Genomic DNA, 24,505 nt, shown 5'->3' on the forward strand with positions numbered 1-24,505 from the left:
AAAGCAGTGTAAAAACAATTACATAAAATCCAATTTTGTATTATAATTATTCGGTTCTTATTTATGTTATTTTACCAATATTAAACTATTCTAATTTTTTCCTTACTCGTTTTTTATCATTTTCGAAATGCATGGTGCTACAGCATTATTTATTTCAAAACACAAGGAAACATATTTAATGAATCAGAATTTTTTTATAAATGTACGTATCTCAAGTTTTGTTTTACAGTTTTTTAAAATCATATCAAGTTAACGACCCCCCCCCCCCCCTCCTCTCTTCCCCAAATTGCCCATACACAAAAAAAGAAGGTATTGGAGAACGGAACACTCTACAAGGCATCATTGGCTGCTTTGAGAGAACACTTCTCAAAGCACCTAATATCAATTAGAGACGTTTGGAGTACCTAGTCCACTCGATATGGCCCTTTGCGATCTTTTGTGGGTTGTTTTTCAAAAACCCCAACACACAAAGGAAGGGGGTTATAAGTTTGACGTGTCTGTGCATCTGTGTGTCTGCGTATCTGTCTGTGGCACTCTAGCGCCTCAACGGATGGACCGGTTTAAAAAAAAAATTTGTTCGAAAGGAGAGTTGATCGAGAGCGTTCTTAGCTAAGTTGCGTCTTCGGATGACATTAATTAACGAAGATATTAATTAAAAACCTCTAAAAGGTTTTTCGCGATTTTTGCAGTGAAAATATATTTAAAAAATTTGAAATTTAGTATCAAAATAAAGAGCATTTTTTTCTGCTTCTAACAGAATGTGTTTATAACTTCCATGTTGTATAGAATTCGAATTGTAACGCTTTTTAAAGCAGATTTTTAATACGGCTAAGCCTTCATTTAGCGGTTAGTTACAGAATTCATTGTTGGCCGACAAGGAAATTAAAAGCAATGATTTAAAATTTTTATATGTTTCCAGCTTCTATTTGTTAATAAATAAAATACTTGTAATTGATTTTTAATAGTATGAGGCTTTAAAAAGGATTTTCAATTTTCCCTCTTAATTCTACATTTGCGACCCAGTCGGATTTTTTTTTTTTTTTTTAATTTTTATATTAACTTGCTTGCCTTTTTCCCCCTTAAGTTATATTTTGCATTAAATAAAGGCTAAATTAATTCAAAAGAGCTATTGTTTTAAATTAATTTGGAGCTTAAGACATCGAAAGAAAGCTACGGTTACTGTTAGAAAATCAACGTCGACATACGGGAAAGTAAGCTCATTCAGCCCCTGGATGAACTTCTTGCTTGTACTGAAGAAGGAATGAGGTTACCATGCAATTTTATTACAGCAAAGCATTACTTGGGGGAAATTTGTAATAATTTCTGTAGCTCTGCTTATCGTCAGTTTTTTTTTTTTTTTTTTTTTGAGAAATGTAATTTGGTAAAATAAAAAACGACGCGATTTGAAAAAAAAAAACTTGAAGAATAATTTAAAACGTCTAAAATGGCATTTTTGCGATATAATCTACAAGAAAATTAATGCGGCAATGTATTTCAGAATGACCGACAAATATCTATTATGGCAGATGTGTTAATTCACAGCAATATACTTTAAATATAAATGGCTTGGCATGGAAAGAAAAAAGAAAGCTCTCAGTGTTAACAAAACTTCAAGTTCGCTTACACAGTAAGAAAATTGCGGTCAAAGAAAGCATATCAAAGAAAACTGAATCACACTCCAAATGTCTCTCTAACAAGAGGCTAGTTTTCAATAAGTATGCATGAAAAACAAGAAGTAACAAAACTAGAATAACAGCATGCAATGTATCTTACCACAAACCAGTGATATTTAAATTTTTACTTAATTTCAACAAATGATATCTAAAGTCATCAAGTGGACATTTCTTACGATTAAGTTTAGTTTTACAAACCGGCCGTTTCAGACCATTAACCACTCTTTTTCGTTTTTACTGCTTGTCCTATTTCATTTGAAATGCATTTAATGACAGTAAATTCTAACTTTTCTTTTGAAACATTTTGATTAGAGCAGGTAAATGATATTTATTTTTTTATTCCGAGCAAATAAAATTCAGCAGCGTGGAGCAATAAATTAGATTCCTAATTAAAAGTTTGGAAACAATGTTCCGCTCTAACTTTTCCTTTCTTCCATTTGTTACAGTTTGCTTTTATTGTTTAGCAAGTTCAAAATACCTTCATTTTTGAAAAGGTTTACATTGTTTTATCGCGATTTTTAAACTTATCTTGTACAAAATTTACTAAGAGATTTATTTCTGTTTTAGGAAGAGCATTTCGTATTAGTACTTTATTTCATCTTCTCCGTGAGAACGTTAATTCAGTTTAGAATAATTTGGTTTAGAACTATTCGAGCATCGGAGAATTTTTCTTTAAGGGGTCTAAGGACCTTTAACCTTCAAATTTTTCGATTTTCTGGAAGAAATATATGTTATGCCTAATTTAATTCTTAACAATTTGATACCTTATGTATTACCATAAGCCAAAATTTTTTCGAATTATCGTAAAAATGCGTAAACTTTCCCCATAGAGATTTATGTTAACAGCAGCTGTTTAAGCTTCCTTTTCTCAGGTGCCGGTTTATTCGGTTTTCTCGTTTTGCGCGCATGATATATCTCAAAAAGTTTCTTATATATTTCCGTAAAACTTTTCATGCATATTTGTCTGGTATATTTTTATGATCTGAACCTAAATTTTAACTAAAAATAAAAGTTAATATAAAAAAAAAAAATATGTTTTTGCCTAAAATTTTGGAAATTTTTATATTTACTTATAAAATTTCAAAATAATAAATAAATAATTTTAAAAAAATAAATTTAGGTTGAAGTGATAAATATAAACCAGATAAACATACATTAAAAGTTTTACGGAAATATATAAGAAACTTTCTGAGATATCATGCGCGCAAAACGAGAAAACCGAAGAAAACCGGCACCTGAGAAAAGGAAGCTTAAACAGCTGCTGTTAACATAAATCTCTATGGGGAAAGTCTACGCATTTTTACGATAACTCGAAAAAATTTGGTTTGTGGTAATACATAAGGTATCAAATTGTTAAGAATTAAAGTATGCATAACATTTTTTTTCCCCCGGAAAGTCGAAATTTTTGAAGGTTAAAGGTCCTTAGACTCCTTAAATATATATACACCCATACACCCAAACCTGTTTTTTTGCTGTTTATAGGAACCGCATTAAAAAAAAATTTCACAACAAAAAATTGTTCGAAACTTTACGAGTAGCTATAAGAAGTTGCTTTCGCAACACAGTTATTATTATTATTATTATTATTATTATTATTATTATTATTATTATTATTATTATTATTATTATTATTAATGCGGTGGATAGGAACCGCATAAAAAAAAAGTGTCTCACGTAGAAAATAGCCCAAACTGTTATCTTTAAATGAAATCAAAATAAACAAAGTGATGATAATTTTGATGACTCCCGAAAAATTTCCCGAATAAGGAAATTTTTGGGAGGTCACAGTGACATCCTATCGGGATGCTCCTATCGTCACTTGAAGATACTACCCTCGCACTCTTTTTATAAATAATTTTCATATACCGTACACACAAAACAAATTCGCACAAAAAAATCGTACAAAAACATCGTACAAAAAAAGATCGCACAAAAATAGGTTTGAGTATATATATATATATATATATATATATATATATATATATATATATATATATATATATATATGTGTGTGATATATTTTTTTAAAGCAACTATTCTTGTACGAAGTATAAAAGAGCGGTCTAAACAGATGATAAATTATAAAATCAGTTGACTAAAATACCAGGGTTACTTTTACTGAAAATGATTAATACTTTAAGCAAATATTAATCATTTTAAGGTGTTGTAAAAACCGTCTATAAGTTTTTATGTGCTTAACTGTGAAAAATATTTTATTAAATGTAGGTTTTGCTTCAAAACAATTCAAATTATCGTGAAGAAGTAATAGCGCTAACCAAGACATTAAAAGAATCTGCTTGTCAAAAATGCTGGCATAACTAAATAAATAATTAAAAAAAAAAAAAAACATAATACCGCCGCATTTTCACTTTTAATCATGCAATTTTTACACGTCACTGTTAATAATTGTAATTTTTTTGACGAATCTAAAAGAGAGAGAGAGAGAGAAGGGAAAGAAAAGAGTGAGAGAAAACTTCAAACTTGTTTCGATTCAGGCTCATGAATAGTAATAATAGGACTGACGAAGATTCAAATAAGTTTGATCGTATCGATCTTTTTATATAATCAGTCTCGTAAAATGTAATATTTTGGTTACATCGATCAATTAGATCGTAATTTATTTAAATGCTTTTGCTAACGGTTATATAAATTTTTTCGACTGGTTTTCCCCCTAATGTTTTCATTTAAAAAGGAAAAACTTGTATTACAGTTTAATATTTTGATACTGTTTTTCTAAAATTTGTTCATTTGGAACATTATGAATGAATAACCGCCGGAAAGCAAGCTTTAAAGTTTTGAGTAAATATTCCTATTTGTAAGAACTTATTCACGCGCTTGTACGTACACATACGTTTCCTTTGATAAACCAATTTTAAAACGTTACGTTTTTAATCATCAGTTCAGATTCTTTGTTCATTTCAATACGAAAAATGTATTTGACGAAAACAATCTTGTGAAGCTCTTTCAAAATAGAATTTTTTTTTCCTTCGACGATAGGTAATTTGTATTCCCAATTACTGTGAACATTTTTGCCTGGTTAATAAATTAGCACGCAAATGAGCATTTTCACGTTTTGTGAATATTTAAAATGTACACTTTTTAATGCATCCTATACTGTTTAAAATGTTTATCACAGAGTTGTAAAAAACTTCTTCATTTTAATTATTATTAAATCATGCAAAAATCGGAAACCACATGGCTCATAATTCATAGTTAACTGTAATAAATATACAACGATTTTGTTGACAAACGACTTAAAAATAATTACATTGTTTTCGCAGTGTTTATAAGAAATTAATATTTTACTAAGGTGGAAATGTTTAATGAGTCTGATACATCAAGTCATCGGGAACTATAATGAGTTTTTGAATTCCAAATTCTTTGGATTCTCTTCTTGAATCTTCGAAACTTCACAAAGTAAATTCATGTAACTATCGAAATGAGAGAGGTGAAAAAAAGAGGTCCAAAAACGGTCGAAATAGACTCAGCCCACTTCATAACGTTCGAATCCGTCAAAATTCAAAATTCGAAAATTTTCACGACACGAATGCTTTCTCCTATATATTAGAGAAAAAAAAAAGAAAAAAGTCGACACCAATACTTTCATCTATATATTAGAAAGAAAAAAAAGAAAAAAGTAAAAAAAATATGCTTAAGTCTGAAGTTGTATTTTTAACCGACTTCAAAAAGGAGGCGGTTATCAGTTCATACCGTATGTATGTTTTTTTTTTTGTTTGTCCACTCATAGCGTCTCACCTAGTGAACCGATTTTGATGATTATTTTTTTAATGGATAGAGGATGGCTCAACTTAGGTCCCATTACTTTGTTTGACCATATTTGTTCTTTAGATAAAAAGTTATGGGCAAAAAACAGTAAATTTCCCTATTAAATGATTAAAATCATATTGTAGCGAAGTTCGCTCTTTTCATCCGTGGATAATGGTGGCTCAGTGGTAGAATTCTCACCTCCCACACTAACAACCCGGGTTCAAATCCCGACTAGGACAAAGTGAATTTTACTAAAATTTCGTTTCTACTGTTTCCCGTATTTTCTCGAATGTTCTATTAATTTCTGTATCTTTTCAAGTGTGGAAAGTTCCAGCACTTTTTCAAGTTGTATATAAGGAGATGTAACGTCCATTCGTGGTTCTGAATAAAGATCTCAAGTTGAGACTAACGAGTATTCGCTTCATTTGGCTTTCACATTGTCTTCGCTATCTTCATCTACGCGACAATATGAAACTCATTTTTATAAAAGTTTGGTGCCATATAACTGTAACATTAATAGTAATTGTAATGATAATTTTGAATAAAGGCTTTTCTAAAGCAATACAGTGATATAGAGCCGCACTTCTTACTAGGTAACTTCTTACTTTTACTGAAATATCTACATTTACACTAAAAAGAATGAAATAAAAAAATTTTGAAAAAAAAAATAGAACCGACTTCAAAATTGCTCTAAAAAGTGAAAAATAATTTTATTCTTTAAACACCTTCGATAATACTTTTAAACATAATTTTTGAAGTTGGCGCAAAAACAAAAAGTAAAATCCATTGTAACCATGCTTCGTTCATATTTTTATCAAAAAATCATCCAAACTTAGGAACGAAACATTTATATCGTTACCCAAATATGCTGTCATCAATGCGTAATGCATGTGGTAGTGAAGAAACTGGACCTGGTTAAATTTATACTTGTAGTTGAGTTATAGCTGTGAATGATTTTATCGATCGTTTTTGCGCCAACTTCAAAAATTATGTTTAAAAGTATTATCGAAGGTGTTTAAAGAATAAAATTATTTTTCACTTTTTAGAGCAATTTTGAAGTCGGTTCTATTTTTTTTTTCAAAATTTTTTTTAAATGAATTTTCTTTATCTGCCAGACTTGTAAACACAATTTACCTTTAAAAATTGTTGTCGTATAAACAGACAGACAGAGAGATATATTAGTAAAGGGATACATTAATAGCTATGAATTAATGGTGTCTGAAATTAATATATCAAAAAATTAAAGTTTGCTTCTTTGTAACTTTTTTCTTAATTAATGCCAAATATTTTGCATCCTTTCAAGTAACACTAAGGATTAAAATGTCGTCCCTTGATTATCGCCCTAGACACAGTCTGTACTTTCTCCACGCAGATTCGTTGCAATACTGGACAGTAATTGAATAACAGAGAACTGTGTCATGAGATATATTTTCTAGACTTAAAGCAATAGGAATAAAAAAGTAAGTGGAAAAAAAGTATTTTGATCGTGTTATAAATAGAATGTGTCAATTGATGTAGGAATAAAAAAAAAAAGAACGTATAGTAATTTAAAATATAGCAAGAAGGGAATGGGTTCTATATATACTTCCATAAATTTCTTTTTAATGACTAAATCACGGATAAAATATGTTATTTCAAACGCGAATCACAGAATGACTACAACAAAGGGATCATTTAATATGTTGTCTCCTTTAAAAAAGAAAGAGAGAGAAAAGACTAACGAAATGTCATAAATGAGATACAACATGAATAAGACTTCTACTTCTTTTCTTTTCTTTTTTTTTTTTTTTTTTGTTGTTGTTTTCTGAGTTAGCAGGTAGTAATGCATAAAACGATTGAAACAGGTTAGCATGATTTCAGATCACATTTCGGATTTAAAAAAAAGAAAAAAAAAATAGCTTCTTTTCGGCCAGAAAATAAGATTGTTTAGAATTCATAAACTTTTGCATATAAATTTTTTCTGGGTACTCTTTTACTTTGAATTTACTTGAGTTAAATATGAATAGTTCTTGCGTACCGTGTTTGTTTTTAAGCTATGCAGATGCAAGTCAATACATTAGTTAAAAGTTGATATAACCCTGCTCATTGCTCATTAACATTAACTCTATGCCGCGCCAACAGACTATGAGTTGGGAAACTATCATGTGTGTGAATGACAAGGAATCTTTTCTTCAGAAAGATTTTTTTTTTCTTTCTTCACATGACCTATATAAAAAAAGCGATGCATTATATTTAATTCCTCTACAAAAACATTTCACGCATTAAAAGTCGAAAACAAGTCTCAAAATTTAGTCAAGCGCATTTTCATGCTTTCCATAAAATAATTTAAAAAATAAAATAAGTTTTTATAATAAAAATAAATGTTCTAAAAAAAACTATTAGAGTTAATATTTTGTTAGTTTTGAAAATAAAAAATGTATAGGGCCATTCCACGAAAAAGTAAACCCTTTGTCCTGCACGTGACGGTTCGTATATTTCATTAAAAAGTAATAATTTTAAAGGTTATTGACGAAAATTTTTGCGAAAGATATCACATATTACTTTTTAATTTGTTAAGAAGAATGTGTTCATTAATATTTTACAGTATTACTTTTAATGAAATATATGAGGCATCACGTGTAGGATAAAATGACCGTTTTCCGTGGAATGACCCACAACGTTCCAAATGCTAAAGGTCAAAACAGTACCCGTCTCTTGTTTCCCCGTCATCTTCCATTACAGCCTCAGAAAGTCGTTTTTGCACCATCATCTTTTTTACTTCCTTTTACAAAAAAGGAAGTATTGTATTCGCGAAAAAAATTTCACTCAAAAATCGACCTTAATTTCCATTTCGCTCACCCTCGAATAATTTTTTTTTTTTTTTTTCGACTCGATCACACGTGGATAAGTGCCTAGATACGTGAAACATCCATTTTAACGATTTCCGAGTTAGTTACAACGAGTTTTCTCGTTACGTTTGTATGTACGTATGTATGTATGTATGAGCGGATGTGCGTACGTATGTCGCATAACTCAAGAACGGCATGTCCTAGAAAGTTGAAATTTAGTGTGCAGACTCCTAGTGGGGTCTAGTTGTGCACCTCCCCTTTTGGTTTCATTCGGGTGTTTCTAAGGGGGTCTTTTGCCCCTTTTTGGGTGGAAATCATTGTTAATTTCGATGTAAACTCAAGTGGTGTTACAATTTGGCGGACACTTGGCCATATATCGCCAGTCTTTTGGTCGCCAAGTTTAATCGCCAACTTGGCGACAAATTTGGCATTTTTTTTTTTTTTAATCTGGTTTCAATTTGGCCACTGTTGGTGATATTTAGAGAGTAAACTATTAAATCACATTAAAATTGCTAATAATGGGGAAATGACATTAAATTGAAGTAAAAGGAAGTCATGTGAGGCACACACCAGCTCGTTTTTTTTTCTCTTTTGGTGCAATTGATCTCTTTCTCAATCAAATTTCCCAACTCCGAAATGAATTTCGCCCCACTAAAAATGTCAAAAAGTACTTTCATGACTTGAAAGAAAAAAAAAGCGCCTAGCTATATCTCAGAAAAAATATAGAAACACACACACACACACACATGCTCATAAACATTTAGAATTTATTAAAAGGTAGCAGTTCTTTTCATTGTTTAAGTAGCTAGCTTTCGAGTGCTGTTGGTTTCGTTACATACAGACCTACGCGGCACAGAAAAACTTGCAAAGCGAAATCAGATTTTAATTGAAGTTTTAATTCTTATTGTTTACCTTGGTTGCTGTATACATTTACCACAGAGGGTGGCCAATTATTATGCTTAAACTTTTCTGTTGTTTTATTCTTTTTTATTGTCGTTACATAGTTTTATTTGAAAACGTTTCAAAGTTTATTTAAGGGCAACTCCACGGATAACTGACTGACACTTTTGAAGCAAAACCGTATGCATTTTTTCACCTTCCAAACAGAGAGTCATTCCATTTCAAATCAGGCAGGCGGGTATTAAAAGTGTCATATTACCATCACTGATTTTTTGAAAAATTACAGTCGTTACAACTAAGGGAGATATAAAATATCCCAAAAGTATTTTACAAAAAAAAAAAAAAAATTCTTCAGTTACAGTCTACTAAAATTCGGCACAAAATCGCCCATTTTGGAAAAAACCAGCAAAACACTCGATTTGAAATGAGCACTATTTCAAAAGTATTTAACCTGTTTGAATAATTCTTTTTTCTAAAAACAAATAAGGACCCATATATCGTCTAGACATCATTTTTGAAAATTTAGTTAGGTTTTTTGATAAAGAAAAAAATTATTTTCTTGGAGAAAAAATTGCATTTTTACCGAATTAATGATTTTTTTCCTCCATGGAAAAAAAACATTTTTTTACTAAATGGAGACGGCAATTTAAAGCCCTTATGTGATAGTTTCATAGCATATTTTATTGTAATCCTTAGATGCATACAACCTTGGAAATAAAATTTAAAATTTTTAAAAATTTTCAAAATTTAACGATTTTTAGTGAGATTACTGAAAAAAACTCACTTTTTAAAAACCTAAAAATTGGCTCATTTGAACCACTTTTATTGCTTAACAATTGGATATGCACCGCATCCCGTGTTTTTTTCTCAGAAAATGTTTTATGATTTTTTGAAAGTGACCTTATTGACCATGGCATGCATGTAAAATGAAAATGTCTAATAATTTCATTCACTGAAATTCAGATCAAATAAATGTCTTGTTACTAGTCTATGGTAAAATGTGTCCAAATAATAAAACTATATAACAACAATAAAAAGCAATAAAAATACAAAAAGTTTGCTTGAGTATAATAATTTGGTCACCCTCGGTATGTTATTATGTAACTAAAATTTCATTTTGACGCATCGTTGAAACCATTTATTTATTAAGCCTCATCAATTTCAACCAAATTTATAATCATAATTTAATTAGAGAATTCCGTACTTAAAAACTGTCCCCCCCCCAAAAAAAAAAAAAAAAAGAAAAAAATCACTTTGGTTACACTTAGAAAATCACAGGTCAGGCTATAACTGGCAGCTTGTGGGTCATTCAAATGGAGGATCACAAAACAATGTTTCGAAAATCAAACATGTAGATACGACGTTATTTAGAAGTTTTACTTTAAAAATATTTTTAAAGTTTTAAATATTATCTATAACATTAAAAACACGTAAAAACTCAAGAGTCTGTAAAAATTTAGTTGAAAAGAGTTATCATTTGTTTGCCCAATACAATCAAGAATGTAAAAATAAGAAATAATAAGGTACAGTTTCACAAAAATTTACTGCATACACGTGTTTCGGGGTTACAAGGAACCAATTTTTCAACGCAAAATATAAGTGAGCTTATGGATGAAAGGCTTTTGTCGGATATCTTTTCTTCCACAAGCTCATTTATTTCGCATTGAAAAAGGGGTTCCTTTCAACCACGAAACGCGTGTATGCAATAATCTGCAATTTTTGAAAAACTATACTTTGTTATTTCTTATTTTTACTTTTCTTGCACAAAGGTATTTATTCGACTTTAATCTAGAATGTGTTCGGGCGATGCTTACTGTTTGTTAAATATCATACAAGTTGGGAAATTTTTTTCACCAGACATGAACCTAAGTGTCCTAGTGTGATCTGTACGTAATCTGACCTTTTAGAAACGAACAGTACTGTAACTGCGTTTAGTGGGGGGCAAAGGCTGCCACCTCTACGAAGGTTTAGTGTCTTCTGGAATTCTAACCACTCGGCAGCAATATTCTTTCCCCATGGAAATTGCGTTTCAGCTGGAAAAAAAAGATGTTTGTGCAGTGGCAGATACAATGAAAGAGTCATGAGAATCATGCCCCCCCCCCCCCCCAACCGTTGACAATAGTATCCGTAAACATTGTGTTCAAACACTTATGATTAAAAAAGTGTAAACGATTTCCGAAGTCTTTGCTCTACTACGTGTCTTATTCCTGGCCAATTTGGTGCTTTTTAATAACACTCAAACAGTTTCAGAAATTTTTCGTACCCAAAACTGTAGGTTCATCTTTGGTGGGGAAGGGGGGGTGGACCCTCTCCCCCTAAAATGGTAGCCTGTATTCGCCCCAGTGCATGTAGACATGGGGGAGGGGAGAGAAATAGAAAGAGACTCTTCTTTCAAAATCACAAAAATCTATCTGGTATGGTGTTTTGAATCATATTTTATTTCAATTTTCTATTAAAATTATTTCTTTTTCCTTGGGGGTTCACGTGTTTATGTGCATAGAGCCGACACTGAAAGAACTACTGCTAGAATCAATTCAAATTACTTTTATCCCACGATCTCGGTCAAAATATTTTCCCTTTTGCTTTAATGGTGTCGACACAAAAGCCACTAGTTACAGAACATTAAGTGCCGAATGGGAAAACGTCGTCGGGAATGTTTTTTCTCTTTTCGAAGGCAGCTTTTTCTGTTTGCATCTCAACAAGTATCTAGTTCGGCGCGCGAAAAATAGGGTAACGGATTTAAAGGGTTTTAAAAAGATGCGCTTAAGCTGAAGATGTTCGAGCGATTGTAGGAATAAATGGCCGTAGTTAGCGGAAAGGGTGGGAAACCACTCCAACAAAATAATCCCACAACCGTCTGGTAAAAACAGCTGCGAGGCACACCTCCTTTCTGGAGCAAAACATAAAGTTGGAGACGTAATCGGCTTTATTCGTCGTAAATCGAAATTCCGGCTTCAAATGATGCATCACGACGGCAAAGTGAAAAATGATGACACTGGTGCTATTTCTGGGCTTAAATGTGTGATAATTAATGTGAATTTCAAGGTTTTGTCACAAGGCAGGGTTGCCATACGTCTCGGATTTCTAGGGACAGTCCCGTATTTTGAAAAATACCGGGGAACTCCATACGGGACGGCGTAGGTCCCGTATTCTAACTAATAACGATACAATAACTTTACAATACGAGACAGTATTTTATGGTAAAAAAATTAAGCAAAACGAAAAAGGGGACTAAACTAATTAGCACCTGTTCCTATCAACATCGTTCTGTATACTGAACTTCGTTACATTGCTTGCTTTATTCTTTGAGTTACTCCAAAAATGTTCTCACCCATAAATATATTGACAGGAATCTCTTGAAACATGATTGTTTTTCACCCCTTAAAAATGCACAACTACCAGTAATTGCTCTCAACCACAAAAATCCCCCCCCCCCGCTTTTTCACCCTTAGAAACCTGTCCCGTATTTACTGTTCTTAAATCTGGCAACACAAGGCAGGAAAACTAAAATTTCAAAATTCAATTTTTATTTTAAAATGGAATAGGGGTAAATATAGAGCAAGAATACTTTTCACACGAAGTTTATCCTGAATATAGGGGTACCGACCTAGGAAGAGGGAGGGAGGGTTCATGGCGCAGACTGTGCAACTGAAATTTTTAGAGGGGGGGGGGAGTTTTGAGGGATAATCTTTCTTTTTCTTTGGCCGCTAAGAGAGGGGGGGGGGGGCTGGGCACCGCTACAGAAAACCTGAATGACTGTAGTTAAAAAACAACGAGGAAAATCAAACTTTGGACAAAAATGGCGGAATCCAAATGTACACTAGAGCTATACTATGGAATGCAACAGGAAAACGTGTATTTAATTTTTAGGGTCATTTAGGTTTTCAATTGAAGATAAATTCAGGGCTCATAGCAAGTGGGAAAAAAATATAGGAGTTTAAAAGGAAAAATATATAGGAGTTTGATAGCAGAATATATAGGAGTTTGATAGCAGAATATATAGGAGTTTGATAGCAGAATATAGAGGAGTTCGATAGCAGAATATATAGGGGTTTGATAGAAAAATATATAGGAATTTCGAAATAGTATAGCTACTAGTATGCTGAGAGCACAAAAACCAGTATCAATACAATTTTTAATTCATGAAATGTGAAGAATCACAGATGTGAGAGTAAATGAATTTTCGTACCCACGGTCGCTTATATGAATCATGTTTGTTTAAGACAATTTTGATTCATTTAAGCAAAATTGTGTGTGCATGTTTTCTTTTTTTTTTAAATCGTGGAATTATATACATATAATTTCAGAGAAATTTATTAACTTTTTGGTTTGAGATATCATTAGATATTAGAAGTATACCGCACACTCAAAATATCCATTCTCTGATTATTTAAAGAATTTTATCACAAAATAGTATGAAAAAGCAATTACAAAATTCAGATTGTAACTTACGTGCTTCGAAAAATGCGTCTCTTATTGATTGCTAAAACCAGGTAATAATTAATTTGGACATTCTTTTTTCAATGTCATAAATCCACTCATAGTCTTTGGTATTGGTACCTCATTGCTTCGGTGCTAACACTAATGATGAAAAATCCCATCGACTCCATGTCTCTCTCGTCTCACTGATTTTATTGGACATATCATGATAAAATCGTCACAAAAAGTGTGCAACACCCTGCCTCTTCTTCGTTTCACTATTTACAGGAAAAAAAAAATACTAATTTTACAAAACGAAGGCAAAAAAAAAAAAAAAAGACTACGCTAATGCATCACGTTTGTGGGGGGGGGGGAGAGAAATGGTCATGGGCGTCCATATGCAAAGTTGAAAGGATGGGCTCAAATATTTTCCCTATGGTTTAGCTGGATGTTTTCCACAAGGAAACCAATTTCAGGGCAGATTAGAGTTATTAAAATTTGACGTATTTAATAACTTATTCATTAAAGGCTTGAGAAGAAATGTTTTTACATTTTTGCAAAGCAAAAAGTACTAAAAGCAAGGAAGTTCTAATTCCAAAGGGGGGGGCTTGAGCCCCCCTTGCCCCCCATATGGGCGCCCTTGGAAATGGTCAGTCTCATACGCTTGATTCATTCAAGCAGCATGTTTGATTCAAATATTCTGCAATTTTTTAATGTTAAAACTAGATTTCGTTTCGTTTTTGAGAAATTGATTCATTAAAATGGCTGATTCAATTACCCGGCGCTCACTGTAACGGCAACTATAACTTAACAGTTAATTTGTGTATATATATATATACACACATGTATAAAGGGTGAATTTGACTTAATCTGCCCAATGAAATGGAGTGTTAGAAAAGCCCAAGTGGAGCATAGAACCATCCATTACCCTCCCCAATTTGTAACCATAACCGAGTAGATAGAAAAAAATGAGCCAAAAAAAAAAAAAAAATTCTGAGACGCAGACCGATTTCTGAAATTCTTGGATAATCTACACCACAAAATAAGTACATATTTGAAAAAAGCAAACAAAATCCTAATATAAAATGACACTTTTTTTTCATCGAGATAGTTATATTTTTCAGCGAGCTACAAGCTTTGAAACATTTAAAGTACTCAAAATTCAATTGGTACCAAAAATCTGTAAACGGCATTTTCAAAATCAATCATTTAAGCTACAATCTGTCATTTAAACTACATATAAGATTATATGTGACAAAATTAAAAGCTTTCAAAATCTTACAGCAGAAGAGTTAAAGTTAACATGTTATACTATTAAAATTACAAAGTGAACTCATTAAAAGAAAAAAAAATGAAAACAAGTTAAAAGTTGCAAGTAAAATCATCTATATTTTCTATATTTCATAAAAATAATTAAAAAGAAGTTTAGTACATATGCCAACATTAAAGATATAAGAGTGCACAGTACAGAGGAGAAAGAAGAAAAAAAGGGATCTAAGGTTTTTGCATATTTGGGTGGCATTTAACATCCGATGAAAAAAATGTAGGAGTCAGTGAGGAAATATAGGAGAATATCTGACAAATAGTGAAAGTATAGGAGATTGTAGGACTATGCGCCCTGATGCTCTCGATAAATTATTCACTGTAAGTACTTAATAGGAATATTTTCTTCCAAAGCTTAGCAATAATTCATACTATTCTAAAATTTCTTTGGTGTTGATGTTGACGCAAGAAATATTCTGTATATTGCGGTTAATTTTGCAGAGCCAAAGCTGTCAAACCGTGTACAAACAGTGAGCCATTCTCAAAAAATGTTCAAAGCATCTAAATTTCATTTTTGTATTTTCACTTCAAAAACAAACACCGATGGATGTTTTTCATTATAAATGCTCAATGAATGGAATTGCAGTGAAGTACATAAAGACAGTCACGCAGTACAATTACACAAGTATAGTAAAAGACTTGTGCTCAGTTCGTATTTGCGTATGGGCTTATTGGGCAAAAGCCCACGGCGGCATGATTGGAGGGGCGGCACTTTTTACTTTTTCCCATATCAAAATGCTAAGTAACCCCCACCCCCTTTTCAGTCATAAGGCCATAGGAGCGGCCACGTATATCATCATCATTGAAAAGTCATCGAAACCAAAACATCGATGTTAGAAAAAACATCGACCCTCTAACAACGATGCTTTAGCAGACACATCGATATCGTCTCATGAAGTGCAATCGCTGCATCTATTAGACTAGAACAGATTATTTTATTACTATTATTATTTAGTTTACTTGATTTAAATTGCAAACTGTTCATAAGGTCTCAAAAACGGTTTTTTTTCATTTTATTCTTTAAATATGTTTTCGAAACTTTTAAAGTTATTTTTGAAAGAAATATGCTACAATTATTCATTTCAAAAACTGCTTTAAATTGCAAAAAAAAAAAGTTCTTAATTTGTTCGAAAAATATTGATTTATTGTAGTGTAAGAATACCTTTTTAATTGTGAAAGATGAGATTTGCTAACAACCAATTTTATATTTACACTAGCTGCGTCGCCCGACTTTGCACGGTCTACCTCAAAAATAAAAGTTATATCAAGTGACGCATGTTAAACAGTCAGGCTTGAAAAAAAAAAAAAAAAAAAAAAAATCAGTAAAATTTTGCGGCAGATTGCAGAAAAATAATCACAAAGTAAACTTTTTAAATCCCCCGATTACAGGAAAAGCCTTTTAAACAAAAGCCAGAATTTTATTTGTTCATATTCAAGAAAAAAATGGCAACATATCTTTCTTCTCAATGATTTTATTCACGCTCGTAGAATAAAGAAATTTGCATCGAGAGTCCCCGGTCTATGGTAAAAATGAGACGAAATTGAAGCCCGAATTATGGGATACAGCGGTGCAATGATGGGCGGAGTTATGATAACATGATTGTTTCGCGAGAATTGTTTTCACCAATCTCGCAAAGAGAAAGAGTAACGTAGCTGGCGGATTGGTTTGCATTTTAATTCCTGTCTTAATGCAATTTCAAAAACTTGCTTCATAAACTTGCACTAATATCTCAGTTTAAGTTAACAACCAATTGAAATTCAGTAATAGAATGTTTTGAATCAAATTGTATCTCAAGATATGTATCAAGAAGCTAAGGATCTTGGGATGCAGCGGTGCAACTTTCGACTTCAATTTCTTAGTATAGCGGGGAATTTCTGTGTAATTTCCTTACTCTATGTTCACGCTACACATTTTAATAAAAGCATTGTTACGGAAAGTTGAGATGAAGCACTGAATAATAATTTGAATGAAGGAAAGCCTTCAAAAAATAGGGATTTTATGTCGAAATCTAAGTGTCATAATTAATAGTTTTTAGTTGATGTCTCCGCTAATTATTATCGGAGGATTGTGATAAATAGCCGAACATAAATACGGGAAGATTACGAATCCATCGATAAACGGTTCGATGATCAGTTTCACTGTCGTTCGGGAGAAGTAACTGGGACACAGATACATAAATATATACGCTCAGTTTTTAATTATGTAAGATACTAACTTAACATACAATTGCTTGTTTCGCATTTCAAATCAATTTTAAATAGTAATTTGCTAACTGTATAACAGTACGTTATTATCATTACATTAGACTTAGCAATATCTATAATTTCAGAAACATTTATTATTGATAAGGTTTAACATTCTTATGAGTAAGATGATACTTATTATTACTCAGAATTAGCAATTATAATTTCATTAATTTAAAGTTGATTATTAGTTCATTTCCAATTCGACTTTGACCAGATTTCATTAATGAAAATTTGTTTAAACTTTTGCTGTGAAATATCAACAGCTCTGATATAGGGAGCCGAATTTTCAAGCATCCTCATATAAATAATAGCCGATGATCAAGTAACCCGCGTGCTTCAACAATGAAACTCGCGCCACAGCATAATAATATGTTTGGTAATGTTTAATATGCAGGGAAAAGCTTTATTGTGACAAGGCTGAACTCGATCCGATAAATTAACCAAGACTGTGTCCATTTCAGGGGAATGAAGCAACAAAAAAATGGTCAACAATGAACGCTACCTACTGGAGTTTAGGGTTAATCCACTAGAGTTCGTTACGAATAATAATGTTTAATCTTTAATCTAAACTCTACAAATACAAGAACTAATCGGTAAATCGCTGATAATGGTTAGACCTCGAAGAACCTCGAAGTGAAACGATACCTCTCGGAGGGGGGGGGGGGGGCTGGACCAGGGATCGCTCGGTTTCTGATCTGGATCAAAAAATTATCACAGTTGTGTTCAGGGTTCCTCCATCCTACTGGTTAAATCGCAAATAATGGTAGGTACGGGGGACCCTGGAGTGAAAAGTTAATCGCTGATTTTGATGTTCACTTATACAGAAGTAGACCGCCGAAAATCCGAACTAATTGGGACCAGGGTTCACCGATATATAAAATGACATATATCCGATATTAATTTTGAAAATATCATGATATTTTCGATATTTATTTTTTCAACTATGATACATTTTTTCACAATATGAAATGTATATTAACCATAATAATACTGTTCACTTAGTATTAAAAATAACCAAAAAGTTATGTACTACATTTTTATGATGTATTGATACATCATTAATATAACAAAGTAATATAATATCCCTTTTATATTTGTATTTTATATTCATAAAATTATCAGCAATGTAACAATTTTAATTCATATTAAAAGTGCCTAATAAAATGTTAAACATTGCTTAGAAAAAAAAGGAACTGTCTCATAACTGCAACGTCCTAATGCAAATTTCTTATTTCCGAATCATATAACAGTAAAAATAGCTAAAAGAAGAAAAATGAGTAAAACGGCTAATGCTAAATTAACTCCATTAAAATTGATATAAATGTAAAATGAAATATTAGATATAAATAATGAAAAAAACATTAATTTTAAGTCTACAAATTGTAATTATAATATAAGAAAATAAAGAGTGATTTGAGAATGCATTTACTATTTGGAAAACTTGAGTTTATGTTAGTTGAAAATATCGGATAGATATCAAAATATCAGATATATATTAAAATATCGGATATTTTCGTACCCCGATTGGGACCATAGGAGGCGGGGATCATTGCGCAGAGCGCGCCATCGAAATTTTTAGGGGGGGGGGAGTGTTTTGAAAGGGTTTTTTTTTCTCTTTTTGATATTGTGCATACTCTTTTTGGAAATTATTATTTTTTTTTTTTTCAAAAAGGTTTTTGTTTTGCAAATAGAGTACTGTGTTTAGCTTAAAAAAAAAAAAAAGACAAGTGCTAATGTTTATTCTTTGTGATAGGTTTGAAATAAACTACACCATTTCAATATTTTCGTCTTTCTGTAATAATTACTCTTAAGAACTTGTCCTTCGTGATTGACTGGATCAGTCTAAACTTATTGTGAATATTTGTACAGCACAAATTCTACTAATTAAGTACAGTATACAACATCCGAAAGAAATAGCATGCTTTCATTTAAAATCCAATTTCAATCCGCTTCTAGAATTGAAAACGTTTAATGACTGTCAAAATAATCCACGAAAACGAATAAGCCAAGCAAATTCAGCATACCCATTTCTGGGAAATCCGAAGTAAAAAAAAAATAGTCCTCTACATTTAAATCGTTAAACTAATTTTTCGCTATGAATATTACATAGATTCTCTTTATTAGTGAACATAATATTTTCAAGATGAAACATATTGCTCTATTTTTAACTGACCAGTTTAAATTTGCTTCATAATTTAAAACACTTGTTGACACTTTAAAGATAATCCATAAACTTATGTTATACCAGGTACACTCAATACACAAAATATTCCTTGGAAATCCAATGTAAAAAATTCATTTTTTATTCAGCATAAGTTGGAGCAGTAATTTGGATAGCAATAATTGATTAAATACCAAAATCGAAAACTTATTCTAACTATAACTAATACACTACTACTACTACTACATTAATACACTACTAATAGTGTACTAATACACTAATAAGTTTTGGGGCAAATAAAAATCCGTAGTAACTAGGTTCACTTACTAGTGGATATCATTAAGTTCAGAACTGTTTGTAATTCATGAATTAAAATGCATTTTTCTTTTCCCTTATAGTTTAGCAGTGAAGATCTCAGAGCACAAACAAGGTCTGACGCCTGCTTAATTTTGGGAAAGGATACCACTGTGCCATGGTTTAGAAGAGACCACGTCTGCGATCCTCATGGAGTTAAAAATGACACTAAACTTTCCGTAGATCTGTGCTGTAAGAATTTGCAACCCTGCTAAGAATAAGCTCGATGTGTATCGAAAATACGATTACAGCTGATATTTTAAATGCACTCTATAAAAAGGGAGGCATTATAATGAATGGCGGTCGAGTGCAGTGAATTTTTAGAGGATTCAGAATCGAGTATCTGCTGAAGTTAAAAGTTCATACTTGAAGAGATACAGATGTAGGAATGGACTATGGAAGGGAAGCAATGAGTAAATTAAAAGCTATTTTTCAAGTGACAAAGATATTGAATCATGGAACTGAGTATTGTACATACATTCTGATCAGCTGAAATTTACCGTTGCCTTTTGTTTTATCGCTTTTGGTTATTTAAGCAACTGACAACAGTAAAAGCAAACAGCATTTGCACCCAGAGTAAGGGCCTCATTTCAGAGAAAAATTTGTAACATTCCACTTTGGATTGACATCATAACTTCTCAACTTCTCCCTCAAACTGTCTCCAATTGCAGAATTTCTGAGCGGGGACAATTTGAAGGAGTTGTGACATCAATCCGAAGCAGAATGATTTCACATGAGTGCCCAAAGAAGCCTCTAGGTGTAATTCTGTTCAGTACAAAATGCTGCATGTTTTCCATGCATGCTCCATTGGAAATATTGTAATTAAGATAGATTCACATCAGATACTTGACAAAAAGAAAGCGTGGTTTTTTAAAAAATAATGTTTGATAAAATAAGTATTATATTTAAAAGATGTTTCTTCATAGATGCACTCAATTCAGTACTTGTCTTCATTGTTATATTGTTCACTGTTTTTCAATCGAAAAAAGAATTGGATCTACTAATAAGCAAGTATGGTTTAAAAAGTGTTTTACTGTTTCAAACATTGGGAATATTGAGAAAAAAATCTAATTTATAACAACTTTTCTACTGCAGGCCAGTTGAATTGCAATATTCTGCAATGAAGAATGAAAGTTTATTCATGAAAACAATAAAACTTTTTAAATTATTGATACTTTTATATTTATACTGGAAATGTTAAGAAATTCTCATCACAATGAATAATATGTGCTTCTATGAAAATCATCAAAAATAGGATGCAAAGTTTTCTGTTCAATATGCCATCTTTAATAAACATTTTACATATTGTGTTATTATTCCTTAAATTTGTACTTCAAACAATCACACTCAGGGCTGCCACTGAATTCTGGTCCTAAAAATAGTCGTTTTAGTGACGTCTTAAGTGAAAAATAGTCTGCAAAATAGTCACCAAATGAGAAAAATAGTATCTAAAATAGTCTACCCTATTTTTTAAATAATATTAATATTAAATCATGCAACATATACTTTGATGAATAGACATACCTCAGCATGCTGCACGTTATAAGTGGGATCACCTAGTGCCTATGCAGAGTTCTCTCCATTTACACACAAATGGTGTTCCCGACGTGAGTTCATACCAACCTTATTTCAATGATAAGAATGTGAAAGTTGTGCACATATTAGAAATATTTATTTGAAACAATGAAAACATTACAGTCAGTAATTACTGTTTTGAAATGTCTCAAAACGTAAAAGTTAAAACATTTAGTGCTTGCAAGTTTTTCTTTCAAGCACTAATCAGTCTCTTTTCTGTATTTTATATATATATATATATATATACATACATATTGCCGGCTAAAAAATATTAAAAAATTTTTTTTTTTTGAGCAATCACGATTGCTTATTGTTCTTACTTGACTGTTTTTGACGTTCCTTTGATTTTTCCCACCACCACCCTCCGCACCATCACCATTGACGGGCTCCTCACGATGCTGCTCCTATAGCGAAAGCAGTCTCCAGGTTGCATCCATGTCCTACACACACACACATACATACATACATAACTACATGCACGCACACGCAAACATATACACAACTACACACATGCACGCGCACACACAAACACATACACACACATACATACATACAGACACCCACACATACACACAACTACCCACACATTCATGCCTGCACACAGACACAAACGCCTACACCCCCCCCCCCATACACATACCCCCCCCCACACACATTCATACACACAACTACCCACACACTTATGCCAGCACACAGATACAAACACGCATGCCTACACACACATATGCATAACCCCTACACACAAACACATACCCTCACACACAAACACACACTCATGACTGCGAAAAACATAATTTGAATTCAAGATGTCAAAATTCAAATTAATTTTTTTAAGCATATTTTCATCAAGAAACTATGATGAATACATTTATGAACAATAAATAAAGGTAATTAGTTGCTAACATAATTTTAGAACTGCAGTATGAAAGTGTACAGAGTAAAAACAAATAGTTTAGAAAGTGCATAAAACTGAATGAAATGTTAAAGAATAATTCTCACAGCTGAAATTCACATGACACTATAAAGAATAATTAAATTACAGAACTTTTGAATTGAAATGCGAAAAATATTTATCAGCCATAAAGACTCATTTCTTTTTCCTACACTTTTCATATTACCTGCAGGTGATTTTTATTTTTATAATAATTAATGTTATTTCAATTTATGTTTTGAAGGACAGAAATGTAACAGAAATAAACAAATGTGTTTATGATCCCACTGTAACCTCCCCTTAACTCTCTCCAACGAAAAAGAAAAACTTCCTAAGGCTTTTGTTTTATTTTTTAAAGAAAATCAGGATCATTTCCTAAAGTTTACAATGATACCCTAACCCCAGCTTTTGGTGACACAACTTGATTATTTTTTCAGTTATTTTGTTCCCCGAAACTATGCATATGATTACATCATATAATAAGCAATTTAAATTTAATTTTTGGTTCAACAAAAGAACAAAACATTTTTTAAAATATTATTTGATATAAAAAAAATATGTACATACTTTACTATTATTAATATTTTTTTAAAAACTGATGGTTGAAATAGATTTTTAATTTTTTATTTTGAACAAATATGCACATTTATCTAATGTTGCATTATGTTTCACGAGTCAATACTTTTCCACTTTCAAATGGTGCTTTTTGATAACCTTATAATGTTTTCAATAAATAAAAAAATCTTGGATTAAATGGCTACTAATAATTTAAAAATAAATTTTAATTAAAAATGCTCCTAAATTTGCTTGCTGACCACAGGCTGCCCCTAATATTTTAAATTTTCATGTCTAGTTAACATTTTCTGATTTTATTAACACTAATGATATGAAAATTGGCTAAAAGAAGTTGCATTATACTTTGAAATTATTTTTGGAAAACTAGGAAAGATTAGACAAATGGTCTCTCAGAAATAAACTGTAAAGTCAAAAAAAAAAAAAAAAAAAAAGACGGAGGAATTGGTAGCATTAAACATAATGATTATTTGAAGTTGAAGTTTTTTCTCTTTTTTTTACATCCGTTGGTATTTTTTACATTTTATTCGCTTTTAAGCTGAAATAGTAGTTTTTTTTTTTTTTTTTTACAAAATAGTCGTTTTTGTCTCTTTTTAGGCTAAAATAGTCATCATAGTCTGCAACTCTTCAAAATAGTCGCTTATTTGTCTGCAGTGGCAGCCATGCACATTAGAACATACCCAACACATTTAAAATTTCAAACCTCAAAACAGCAGTTTAGGATTTATTTATACTGTGAATTGAAAACTAGAGAAACAAGGTAAAGTGAATTAAGTACACAACTCCCCCCTTAAACATTTTAATTCATAGGTGAAAACAAATGCTTTTCATAAGAGGGGTTGTCCCAGCTGAGGACTTTTAATATCTTCATTAAATAGAAATTAATTTAGAAGAGGCGTTTGAGAAGTATGAGGTGTTGGTTATCTTTGAAAAAACTAACTTCACAACAGCAGAAAACTTCCAATCTTGTTTCTCCAAGAACCAGGATTTAGGACTTAAAATAATACTAAAAGTGACATTATTAGATCAAATACTGCAGAATTTTTGCATACATGACACGATTTGCCCCCCCCCCCCCCCCCAAGGTTCAACATGCAGATTTTTTAAATTGGGAATCAGTTAACTGGGAGGTAAAACTTTGCAGTTTTTGTGCTAGATTTTATAAATCCTTTTTTTTTTCAAAGGTGACATGGATTTGTTCGACACAATATTATAAAAATTTATATTAATGTAGTTTAATAGCTTTGTTTGGAAGTAAATTTTTATTCATAGCAGGGACAGAGCCAGCTTCTGGTTTTGGAGAGGGTCAATATGGGAAAAGGGAGAGGTTACAGTGCAATTTTGTGCTCAAGTAGGCGCTCTGGGGTGAGGTTTTTGAAATGTAGGTCCCCAAAGTAGTTTTAGGTAATATTTAGTCGCTTGGGGGGGGGGGCATCAAAGCAGTTTTAGGCAATATTTGATCGCTTGGGGGGGGGGGGGGGGCGTCATGACTTCTGTACCCGCGTCTGAGCTAGAGATATTTTTTGAAGCGCATTTAACATTTTAAAATGTTCACTGGAATACAAAAGATGTAAAATAAGTCATTATTTTATAAATTATAACAATAATACTGATAAGAGTTATTTTTTGAAATTATCTTATTAATTATCATAGGAAAAGTTGCGCAGCTTCATCTGCTTGGAAAATCGCACACAAATTAGCCATTCACACATAAATTAGCATACAATGTGGTTATTAAATAACAAGAAATAAA

General features: G+C 31.8%; 1 protein-coding gene across 1 annotated transcript in view; it reads left to right on the forward strand.

Annotated features, from left to right (window-relative positions):
* Positions 1-20,962, forward strand: part of LOC129222628 (uncharacterized) — a 39,675-nt gene extending 18,713 nt beyond the window's left edge. Inside the window, exon 3 of the mRNA XM_054857159.1 lies at positions 19,718-20,962. Within this exon, the coding sequence (XP_054713134.1) occupies positions 19,718-19,888 (171 nt within the window). The 3' untranslated portion in view covers positions 19,889-20,962. The remainder of the gene's footprint in view (positions 1-19,717) is intronic.
* The last annotated feature ends 3,543 nt before the right edge of the window (positions 20,963-24,505 follow it).

Source organism: Uloborus diversus, chromosome 5 (genome assembly GCF_026930045.1).
Source record: "Uloborus diversus isolate 005 chromosome 5, Udiv.v.3.1, whole genome shotgun sequence".
In the NCBI taxonomy this organism is placed as follows: Eukaryota; Metazoa; Arthropoda; class Arachnida; order Araneae; family Uloboridae; genus Uloborus; species Uloborus diversus.